At 30.4% G+C, this 12,595-nt stretch overlaps 1 protein-coding gene across 4 annotated transcripts in view; it reads right to left on the bottom strand.

The window, feature by feature from the left end:
* LOC143255746 (sushi, von Willebrand factor type A, EGF and pentraxin domain-containing protein 1-like) overlaps positions 1-12,595 on the bottom strand; it is a 94,982-nt gene that overhangs the window by 16,028 nt on the left and 66,359 nt on the right. For all 4 annotated transcript variants that reach the window (XM_076511915.1, XM_076511917.1, XM_076511916.1 and 1 more), the window contains 6 exons: positions 10,202-10,381; positions 7,675-7,851; positions 3,318-3,497; positions 1,701-1,898; positions 780-959; positions 296-472 (listed from right to left, as the gene is read on the bottom strand). In XM_076511915.1, coding sequence (XP_076368030.1) covers positions 296-472; positions 780-959; positions 1,701-1,898; positions 3,318-3,497; positions 7,675-7,851; positions 10,202-10,381 — 1,092 coding nt within the window. The remainder of the gene's footprint in view (positions 1-295; positions 473-779; positions 960-1,700; positions 1,899-3,317; positions 3,498-7,674; positions 7,852-10,201; positions 10,382-12,595) is intronic.

Here is a 12,595-nt window from a genome sequence, read left to right as displayed (position 1 = left end):
TGCCAGAAAATTAACTACCCATAATATGATCAAAGCTGCATATAAGTAGCAAATAACAAAGGTCTTTTTAAAAACCTCATCATGAAATTTCAACTAGAGATTTAAAGTGGAATTTTTACTTCTAAATCTCTGTTTAATTATTAAAGAAAGCAAAACAAGAGTGGGCTCGAAAATTCAATGAGAATTCTAAATATATTACAATCTATATTTCTATATTTAAATCTATGTTCTGATTTATATATATTTAAAATATATTTATAGTTTAAAACTAATATAAAGGTTATAGAATGCTTACACTGACAGAAAGGTGTCTGCTCTGACCACTGTCCACTCTTGAGACATGAACGTACACTTTGGCCAACCACTTTATAGCCTTCAATACAAGAATAGGCAACTATTCTTCCAACAGTAAAAATGTCACCTTTGATCACAGTCATACTGTCCAGTTTATCAGGTGATCCACATGATATTTCTAAAATACAGAGATAATAAAAAGTATCACATAAATATCATCATTAACAAAGATCCTTGTGTACATTTCATAAATCTTCCTGTATGCTATCCCTGAAACATGGCAATGTTTTTATTTTAAATAAATTTAATAAAGCTAATATAATTATCAGTTGCTTTGGGACACTTAAAGGCTAACATGCTGTAAAGGATCACTTTATGAACAATTATGCATAACAATTAATACACTTACTAAATATATAAGCACATTACATCAAATTACGAAAGCAAATTTCTCAAATTTAACATTTTTGTCAAAATTCTCTGACCTATACATTTAGGATTTTTTCCACTCCACGTTCCATTGTCCAAGCATCTCCTGTTATTGGGTCCAATAATTCTGTAGTTTTCATCACATTTGTATTCTACTGATGAAGTATAGAAGGTTGCATTGTTTGGGAGAAGCCAGTGACCATGAGGTACTGGTAGTGGAAAACCACAGTCCACATCTATATGTGCAAAATTAGACTCTTATGTAATAAACAATAAATATTTCTTTTCAATCATAATATTTAAGATGACAAAAGTAATTGATTCAAAATTCAATGAACACTAAAACTCAGAAGAAATGTCTATTTTACCAAAGTATTTTGCCTATCTTATAAAAGCATTTGGATTATCAGGTTTTAGAACCATACTTTTACTTGTTAACAGAGTAAAAATATATTTTATTGATTATTAGATGAATATAATAAATCTTAAGCAGTAGTAGCTATTAAGATAAATACTAACATTTTACATAGACTCAAACAGCACCTTTTTAAAGTTCATGTTATTTGATAAAGTCCAGTAAAACATTAATATGAGTACTAAATAACAGCATTTTTTTTAAGATTCTTCACACCAAATAATTTATGTTAATGCCTTTGATTAGAAACAAGTCTTCTCTTTCAGAAAACTTATTTTTAAAAGCAACAGTCTCATTCTAGACTATTTACGTGTGGTTGATAACAATCTGCCAAACACATTAATGTATCCAAAGAGACTAAAAAAGGTATTGAAATTCTTATTTAGTCTGCTTAAAAGAAAAAAAACAGTTTTGATTCACATAATCAAAGAGAATTACAAGTATTTTAAATTTATAAATTATAAATTATAGGGGAGAAATGTACTGGTACTACTGTTTTTAATTTATTATACAATTTTAGTAACAATCCAATGGCATGCTGTTTTAACAATTAATTACTTACATTCACAAAAGGGAACCTCTCCACTCCAAACTCCTGTTTGCAGACACCTTCGTAAGGGAACTCCTGTTAAGATATGTCCTTCATGACAACGATATTGAGCATTAGACCCAACCTTGAATGAGACAGCTGAAGAACGATCATTGCCACTATACATCACAGAGGCATTCTGTGGCACTTCAGGGATTGGACAACGAATTTCTGTTAGGATATGAAAAAGTTATTGATTTAGTTAAAAATTTTATACAATTTTAAAATATAATTAAGTGAAAAAATATAAATGATTTTGGATCCATAGGTATTTTCTGATGATCATAAATGAACTGATTGCATAAAATTGCTATGATAATGCAAAAATATAAAGAAACTGTTCAAGTAAAATATTTCTTTGTGATGGTGATACAATAATTTACAATACACAAAATTACAATAATTACTAACCTATTAGATGCTGCAACTACCCAAGTAGAAACTTTGATCACTCAAATTTGGTGTCATACATGGGGTAAAAAATTCTTAAATACTGCTGAAATAGAGCTTTAGAAAATATAAATAACTCAATAGACAGAATTTTTTGATATTTCTTTTATTACTAACCCTTAAAGTTAATGATGTTCAAATGCTTTATTTTTTGTAAATGTTAAACCACATTATGTACACATGGTATTTCTATCAGTATTCAACTTCTTTTAAAAAGATAAATACCATAACAGCAAGAAAGAAAGAAACTTTATTTTTTGGTTACATCACCTACAAATTCTGTGTTTTAAAGCAAAAAGCATAATAGACTAATTTTAAAAAAATTTTTTATATATGTATTGAAGACAATTTCAGCCACTTAGCAAAGACAGAAACTGAAATAAAACTGAACTGCTAATTTGGTAGAGGTCTCTTCTTAAAAATCACAGAAGGTATGAATGTGGCTTGTGATCATTAAAGTCTGTGAGCTAAAATGTTTAGAGCATCTGCCAGATTATCAAGAAAATGGTTCAATTCCCATTCTATTTCAGTGTCCAAAACTTTATGGTTACAATATACAATCAATTTTAAAACCAGTTTTTTATGTGAACTTGATTTTCAAGGTACACTAATCAGTGATTTCTATCTTTTCTCACTTATCTGCATGCTGAGTGAAAGGTTAAAGACCACAAGACAGGACACAATTTAAAAATGAAACTGAATCTTTATGTTCACAACACTCTATGTCAGTATATAATTAAGCAGCTTTGTAACCAATTTTTAAAGGATATTTGAAACTACACTAAGAATTATCTAATGCATAAATGACCTTTCTCAATCAATTTATTCTACATATAAAATACTCTCTAAAATAAATCCATGATATCCAAATGTTAAGTGTAGCATTACTATTAGACATATAGGTTCATGCTGTAATGAGATAAAAAAATGATGTTCACTTCATAAAATATTTAATGTTTTACAAAATGCAGTTATTTTGCTACTAAATATGATATCAGGCTGACAAACTTAATAGTAATAATACTTTTTGAAAAATTAATTTGTTCCATTCTCTGCATTGTAATTTATTAAATTTTAGCTTTTCAGTTCTTTAATTGTCACTGGCTTCTATTTTATTATTTGATAAAGCATCTCACTGACCTTCACAGACAGGGGCATTTTCACTCCAATGACCTTCTTCCAGACAAAGACGCACTTTGTTCCCAATCAAACGATACCCAAAACTACATTCATAGAAGATTACACTCTGAAAATAAGTGGTTTCATTTGCATAACGAACAGCTCCCCGAGGTATAAGTGGCACTCGACCACAGTCAATAACTGGAGAAATTTAAAGTTCATTATATAGTGCCTTTTACTGAAAACCAGTTATAATGTAAAAATGGTTTTGAACTCTTTCAGTACAAATGTCCCTATCCAGAGAACTCTTTTGTATTACCATGATGAATGGGTATTCTATTTCAAATTTCTGGTCTCAAGTTTTAGATAAGTTTTTTTTTTTTTATTGCATATCGATAAAAAATGTGGCACATGGAAAGTTGTTTATCTAAAAATATAAAAGTGAAAGAGTTAAAAAAAGCAAAACATTAAAATTGTTACCAACTAGTACACTTTCACTACTTTTTAATCCATTACATAGAAATACCATCTATTTAAGACCTTCTTCCTATGGTAAGCTAACAGTTACAATTTTAAATATATTTTATCCAGCTGATAAAATTTAAAATTTACTCTATACTGAAAATGTATTTCTGATAATACTTACTTCTTTCACACTTTACCTTTATCTCAATGAAAGCTTTACTTCTATGCCCATCTAAGTATTTATACAAACCTTAACTAACTTGCTTCTGCTTTTATACTCTACTATATTGTCCATAACATTTTAAATCTTGTGATTCTCCCCACTTATGTAAAAATCACTATGCATACCAGATCCATATATAAGCTCCTCATTACTACTTCCTATCCACTTTTCAAGATGGTCCAAATTAGTAGACCTCAAATTGGCCAAATCATGGGAAGGAAAGATGGGAGTGTGATAGGAGGCAAGTATTACTGGAAATACATTTTCAGTATAAGAAAATGTTAACTTTTGAAACACTTATCTCCTCTCACACTTTAGTGAGAATCCCACACTGACAAGATGGAGGGGTCAGTGAGGGCAAGATCCACACAGAAAGTATCTCCATATGGAGGAGGTGTTTGAAAATGAGATGTAGTAATGGCACACTAGTGGGGTATGGTCTACTGGAACAGGTGTGCTCTTCATCCAGATAATGTGATAGCTAATTCCTGGGTGGTGAAGGCTGACTGGCCATAGAGGCAGAATCTAAACCCTGTTGTAAGAAGATAAGTTTGCCCATGCTCAAACCAGGTTGGCAAGGTCCTACACCTCATTGTTGGAATTTTTGGGCTATGAACCTAAACTGAGATCCAAGGCATAGTGGGCACAACCTGAAAAAGTGCAAAATGCAACACACCAAACTTAGAATTATTGGACTTATCATGTTTCACTCAACCTGAAGAAACAGACTACAAACAAAAATCCTAACTCCTCAACCTGAGAGGCAAGGTAACACTTCTTGCTCTGGGAATGATGAGGAAAATATGGAAGAAATTAAGTCCAACCAATAGTACAAGAATTGATGTTCTGTGTGCATAGTTATAAGGAATCAAGAAACCTCTTCTCTGAAATGAAAAAAAGACCAAAAAAGAAGGGCCATGCTCAACTCAATTGGTTAGAGAAGAATCATCTCTGAACTGATATTATGAAGAGGCTCCAATATAGGCTGGTCCTGTTTCTACCATACACCTGGGAAAGCCATCAAAGGTACTGGCATGAGGGAACTTAGATTCATCTTATCCCTGAGTAGAACAATAAGTTCAAGCATCACTCAGGAGGAACAAACCTCTGGTAACCATTCCAACAACTGGAAAATAGGAATGGTAAAGACTCCCATGCTCCACTAGGAGAAAGAGACAGAATAATCACTTTGGAGACCTCTGAGAAACAATGTTCCGGAAAAGGTGCAATAGTTGAAACTACATTCCTTATTTTGAAAAGCAAACTGAAATTAACGTATTCAGTCTAGGTTTCAGAAGGAATGGGCAAAATCCCCTAAAGATTTACTCGAGACAGTTCATGAGTGGCAGTCCAGTAATGTATTTATCTGTGTGTTATGATTATTTACCATCCATAAAGTGGACAAGGTGGTCTTATGGAACACCCAATTTCAATATAACTCATTGCTATCAAAAACATTTTTTCAATTTTAATCAGTCAGCTAGTAGATAGTGCAGATTTGGAAATAAGCATACCTGGCTAGGCAGCTCCCACAGGTCACCAATCATCCATCTTTTTCAGCATTACAAACAAATGGGAATAGAAACCCTCAAGAAAGGAGTCAGTGTGCTCTACAGCCTTTTAGTGCAGAAAATTCTGGATGTCTTGTGCTTGATGACTGGATATAATAAAATCCTTAAGTGTGGGAAAGACAACTAGTATGATAGATAATGGAGGAGACAGGAAATGAAGGGCCACTGCACTCACAAGAACCTGAATGACCAACTGATCAATATAAAAAATCTCTCATATAAAAACAAACCATCCAAGTTGAGCCCAAATAGGACCTGACCACAAAGAATAATCAATCACCAGTGCCATTGTTGGTACTCCATTTGAGCTAAGAATGCATGCTGACAAGGGTAAATCTCCTCTGTGTTCCAAAAGAATATGGAGCAGATGCCAAAGATTTGGAAACTCAAATGGAAGATGCAGAAAACCATCCAGTAGAAGACTAGGAAAGTTAAGAGGCTAATTTTGAAAGGGAAGAGTGGAAACAAGCCACATCTACCAGAGGTTCCATGAAACCTAGAATACCTGCAAAAATCGAATGTCTGAGAAAAGAAACTTCTCTAAGATCTCTAAGGGCTAAAGAAGGAATTCAAATACCCTCAAACAAGGCATTCTCTCCAAAAAAGCTAAGCAATAAACTAACCAACAGGCCAAGAGCTGATAAATGTATCAAAGTGTAAATTAATAAGTAACTAGGATAATCTAAAAAATGATTATGAGACCTTTCATAGGCCTCATACAACAGTTGCAAAGGTGATAAAAATGCAAAATTTTTGTAAGAAACAGACAAATCTTGAAAAAATATGTAAAGTTAAGACAAACTGAGGCATCTGACCTAGAACTCAAACTGAGAGAAGAGGAAATAACTTCTGAAAATCTAAATATGGGTCTTCCAAACAATAAAAAGCTCAGACATGCTAATCTGATAAATGAGAAAAACAAGGTATGGTAACATACTCTCTCAAGTGATTAGCAAATATTTGAGTATGCACAGCAATGCCTGATGAAGGTGGAAAGACTAGTTAATTAGCCAAATTACTTTCCCCTAACAAAGGAGGAAAAGAGTCATAAGCCACTGAAGAAATTTTCAAGACATTACAAACTTGATGTACTAGGCACAAAAAAGGTGGAAGAGGTAGGAGCATGCATCTGAGGCTCATGACCAGTTCTCTGGGCAAAGAAAAGAAATGGAAAATATACTCATAAGTCCACCCAAATTGCAAACCCAGCCTCTAAGCTAACAGGAGAAGAAATATACTCCAGAAATGGCATATTAGAAGTTCTAGGAGACTAAGAGAATTCATATCCAAAAACCATCAGGTATTTTATTGGAAGCTAAACGATAAACTCAAAACCTAATAAAACATGTCAGAAAAAAATTCAAATCATAAGTATAACTAAAGTTATACAACACATGAGAAAAACTTGCTGCAAACACATCAAACCACTGTCATAATGTTCTGTTGTCAAGAAAAGTGTATAGAAAGTAATAATGTGGAGGTTATATATGTTCCAGATATAGTAAGTGGATTCACACAGGTATAGAGAATCACAAGATTTGATTTGCTATAGGGAATATAGTGGGATATAAAGGGTAGAGCAAGCAAAGCAAGATTCATACCAATGCTTAGATGGACAGAAAAGAGAAACTTTCATCAGAGTAAAGCTAAAGTGTGATTTGGAAATATCTTTTACAAAGTTTTTGAAAGCAAGTTAAACACAATATATATACAAATTATAAAAACATTAAAAACTTAATTTCACAATTTCAAGTTTGATCAATTCAGTAGTAAACAAGCTTTGCACTGTAAATTAAGTTTTATTTTCTTTGACCTTTCTAGAAAGAACAGAATTTCATACAATTATGTAAATCCATAAATGCAAAAGGTTATAATGACTGTATGTTTTTAACACAGTTGCATATTTATATAACAAAGTTAAAAAAATTTCAAAAACCACATGCAGTGATTTCTGTGTGCTTATAAAAAAAAATATGACTTTTAACTTCAAAATACTGTTCCTGATTGTTTCTAAAATTCTTTTTGATATTTGAGCTCAATGTGAAATTCCGTGATTTTTTCTCCTAAGATGAGAACAAACCTTTTTCTTCTTTTTATGTTTTATTAATTTAATACTTACATCTGCACATAACAGCTTCACCTGACCATTTTCCATCCAGTCCACAAGTTCTATGCAAAGTTTTACTAATCATAAGATGCCCAGGTTCACAGAAATATTTAATGACAGAATGGACAGTGAATCCATCTCCTTCAACATATGACCCAGGTTTAATGTCTGGTTCTCCACAGTCAATTACTGTAGAGAAAAATATTTATAAGACTATAAAATATTTATAGCTTTATATTTCTCATTACAGCAACAGTACAAAAAGTCAAAATAACACTTCAAACCCTCTGTCGTCCCATACTTATCAACATAATAATTAAAATAGTGAATACATTAAACTGTTTTTTGGCCTTACGAACACTATAAAAACTGAGAACATGTTAATATTCCAAACTCTTTGACTTTATGCAAACCACACAAACAGCAAAAGAAAAACATACTATAAACATTTTTTAAACATGTACAAAACTGATGAGGGAGTTAAAATAATCTCTTAAAATCTACAAGTAATATGTTTTGTACATTTTTCTTGTCAATATTTGTAACATCTGTAAAGAAAATAGCCATCAAGATGCATCAAAAAATAAGTTCTTCCCAGACAAGTACTTTAAGAAAATAAAATTCATTTTCATTCAAAGTATTTTTAACTTTTCCAAATTATATAAAGATACACAATGTCTATGTTATACAATCTAAAGTATAAAATAACAATTAGTTATAGAATTTTAATTTTCACATGATAGAATGATCAGTACTTTAACACTTTATATTAAACAAGGACTAAAAGTATATGAAATTAATATGAATGAAATATTTTTCATTAAGTTACAAAATTTGTGATTTCTTTCATTAAGAAGAATGAGTAAGAAGAACTTATTAGACGAATGCCAATATAATAAATTACTTCTTCACACTAAAAATTAAAATAAGAAGTGTACAAGTGAACTCTTTAGCAATAAATAGGTCAAAATACACATGTTGCTATCTTTTACAGAGTTATAGATAAAATTTAATTAAACTACTATAAATTCAATGTACAAAAATAATCCTGGCTTCAAAATATAGTTCTTAATTTTATATTTTTTAAACCTTCCTCAGTCTCCTCCAGCATGAGAACTGTGACTTTTGCTTTCCATGTTTTCCAAGTTCTCTAATTCAGTTAATACCTTTCTATGAAGCACAGAATTTAGCATAAGTTACTTATTATATGTATTACTCAAAAAAACGTAACTTTTATAGTCTTCAATCTTACTTGTTTATAGAGCCTTAAACTAGAGTATTAAAACACATTTGTCATGACCACCAACCACAAATTACCAATAGATTTCTCTGATGTTTTATTTTGTATCATTTATAACTAATTAAAAGCCAAAGTTTTAATCTATCAAATGATATACTATATTATGTTGTTTTCTGTACACAGAATTACTTATATCACCTCCAAGTCTACATTTCATTCTCATTGGAATCAAATTGCCAAGCTTAGCTCAATTTCTAAAGGCTCTTATCACAAAGTTAGGAAGCCAGCAAAATTGTTAGATACAGAACACTGTTTTTGCATGTTATTATTCTGTGTTCTTAGGTACATTATTTAATGACATAAAAAATGATTTATTATAGTAGTACCATTAGTATAAAAAGTTTCATTAGCTTAAGTTTCATTGACAGCAGAAATGTTTTTTGGTTTTCATGTGTATTCTTTAATTATTATTATAAATGTAACTAAAAGGTAAAAAGTGTAAACTTGGCAGGTTAGGTAAGGTTATACTAAGTAAGATGAATAATAATAATGATAATAATAAAAATTCCTCATGAGATAACTAGTTAGCAGCTTGTACATTAGGTAATTTGATACAGTAATGTGCACTGCATGGTTCACTGAGTGATTTTTAGCTTGTTTGGAAGGATTATTAGTTAGACACAGTTCAAAAAGTAATAAAACAATAAAAATTAAGTATAAACAGATGTGTACTGTTACCAGCTTTAAGCTATTTAGAACAAACAATTGTAGTTCCCTATTACAATATGCATACATTTCATAAAGGAGAAAGGGTAATTTATATTATTTCTTAATTCTTTATTGTGGTTTTGATGTTAGCCAAATCTACAAACCCTGTAAAGAGTTACAATATAGATAATAAGAGGTAAAATATAAAGTTTTTCTGAAAGAAAAAACAACAGAAATTTAATTAGGAGATTTTTGATTACACAAATGAATTTTCAAAATTTTCATATATGGAAAAGTATTTTTAATTTTAGCACAAAAAATCACTTTGCACTTAGAGCAGTCAAAACTCTTACTCCATATACTGATGGACAAAGTTTCAGTAAAAATACATAATTAAAAAATTTTGGATTTTTGTCCACAAAAGACTTAATATTTATCAAATGCTTCCTAAGCTTTTTAAATATACACTAAACACTTTTAGAGATATAGTATGTATACCACCATGATTACATAGAGGTTAAAATGCTGTGTAAAATACATGAGCCTGTTATGATAGGGTTAAAAACAATTTTGTTTTTTCCTTTTTCTTACATTTACACATTGGATTTTGCCCACTCCACAGTTTTGTGTCAAGACATGTCCTCTCTTCATCTCCAACAAGACTGAAGTTCATGTGGCAGGAATATTTAATTTTGCTCAAGTAGGTGGTAGTTTTATTTATTAGGTCAAAGTTCCCATGGGCTACTGGTTCAGGTTTCCCACAGTCGATAACTGAATGAAGATTAAGAAATTATAAGTTTTCATAATTCAGTAATTAAACATTTAAGTACTCATTAAAGAAAACTTCCTCAATCACATCTATCGTATGTTAGTATGAATATTTTAGTGTGTTGAGATGAACTTCTGCTTGTTATAACTTTATTAATGAACTGAGAAAATTAAGAGGTAGACTAACTTTGAAACAAAGGTATATACAAGTTTCATTAGCTAGTGTTTATAAGCTATAAGAACTTATCACAAACAAACAAAAGCAATAAAGCAGACTTAAAATGATGATAAATTCAGAACTGTCATGCTTTTACTTATGTGTGCATGAGCAGGATTCTTTACAATAGGTGTCTGTGACATGTTGGAAATACATTTTAACAATAAACAGACTACACAATCCACTTGTTTTAAAATAAGATATTCAAAACAAGTCAAGCATACATAAAATTGTTCATTACAAAGTTGAATCCAGAACTCTGATTAATTTACTTTTATGTTAAAAATCCACGCAGACTGGTTCAGTTACTTTACAACCAAACTGATGAGACAAAGTATTCTTTTTTACTCTGCCAGTACAATAAAATATGTGATTTTCACCCTTTCAAAGTTGTCACTATACACTCTTTATGCCTAAATGTAAAAAACACAGTCTAGATCTGTTTGGATATATCTCTCATTAGCTTTGTTTCACTCTCACTTTCACTAACTTGCACTAATCACAGGTTACCTACATACATATTGCCTAATAAAGGCCTAGAACCTTCTATGCTATAAAAGACATTATGATACTTAAAGCAACAAAACAAATTCTGGAAGTTCAAGGAACATGACATCAATTCATAACAACTGAACTACACAACAGTTATGTAAGCAAATTTACCACAACTTACTTTAAAACTCACAAATTATAAGCTGCATAATGCTCTTCTATTAAACTTAAAATTAACAGCCATGTTTATCTAACAACAATTATAAAACAAACTTATTGTGTTTCCCAATAAAATCTGAACTACATCAGATTGATTCTAAAAGAAATCAAAAGATATTTCACTCCAACATCTAATATACATTAGAAAGTAAATATCCAATTTAGAGCTATATCATTCTCACGTAATTTCACATGAAAACTTTTGTTGTGCTTGACTTCGAGCAAAAAAACTTTGTTTTACTACATGAATCTTGACATGTCTTCAAGTCAATCAGCCACAGCACAGTTAGGTATGCTATCTAATACAGAACACTTAATTAGTCTCAGCAGAATTTGATAAAAATAATATATTTACATAATAAATTGATATAAACACATGTACAATGACATGACATTTACCAAATTGGAGCAACAATGCTATAGGTGTAAAAACATCTTGAATATTAAAACATGTTTGTTTTTCAGTAGAAGTCTTAGTTTAGTTTTGTATGATAAATACACAAGGTACACTAAAATTCTTTGCCAATGTTTTAAAAAAACATCAACATAAGAATGTATAAAACATGTGTAATATGTTTAACTATACAAATATGCATGTTTAGCATTAAGAGAATGTATAAAAATGTATAAATTGTTATTAATAGTACAAATGCGTGGCATCTTTGTCAATATAAGAATGCATAAAAATATTGTGTACATGTTTACCATTAATTATATGTGTTAAAACTGTTAACGTGCTAACCAATACAAACAAAAGCTAATTTATAAAGTATTCTAAATAGAAAAAAATAAATGAGAAAACTTGTTTTTTGAAAAAGAACTGCTTAGTTGAAAATCTAATAATTTTTCTTGTTTGGCCTAAAAAGCAATAATACATACTAAATGAGTTCTACTTTGAAATTAGAAATAACTTTAACTGAATACATGTAGCAAAAGCTTTATTAACAAATAGTTACAGGCACATAAATTTCTCTAAATACATTATTTTTACCTGTACTCTTTGACACTTAGATCACAAAAGTTGGCAAACAAGAAAAATACACTCAATTTACTAACTTGTTCCAAACATGTTACTTATCTCTACTTAGAATAGCTTGTGTATACTTTAATCATTCACATTTAAAACAGTTAGCATTGCTAATGGCTACAGTTATATATTGACAAATAATATACAAAAGTACAGCAGGTGTGGTTGAACAGGGCAGACAAGTCCTCAAATTAAATGTATGAATATAAACAGATTCTTAGAGTTGTTTGAATGTAATTCAAAACATATTCTAGTAAGGATA

This window comes from Tachypleus tridentatus, chromosome 7 (genome assembly GCF_004210375.1).
Source record: "Tachypleus tridentatus isolate NWPU-2018 chromosome 7, ASM421037v1, whole genome shotgun sequence".
Taxonomy (NCBI): domain Eukaryota; kingdom Metazoa; phylum Arthropoda; class Merostomata; order Xiphosura; family Limulidae; genus Tachypleus; species Tachypleus tridentatus.
The sequence above is the reverse complement of the archived record's forward strand: the minus strand, read 5'-3'. Positions and strand labels throughout refer to the sequence as shown.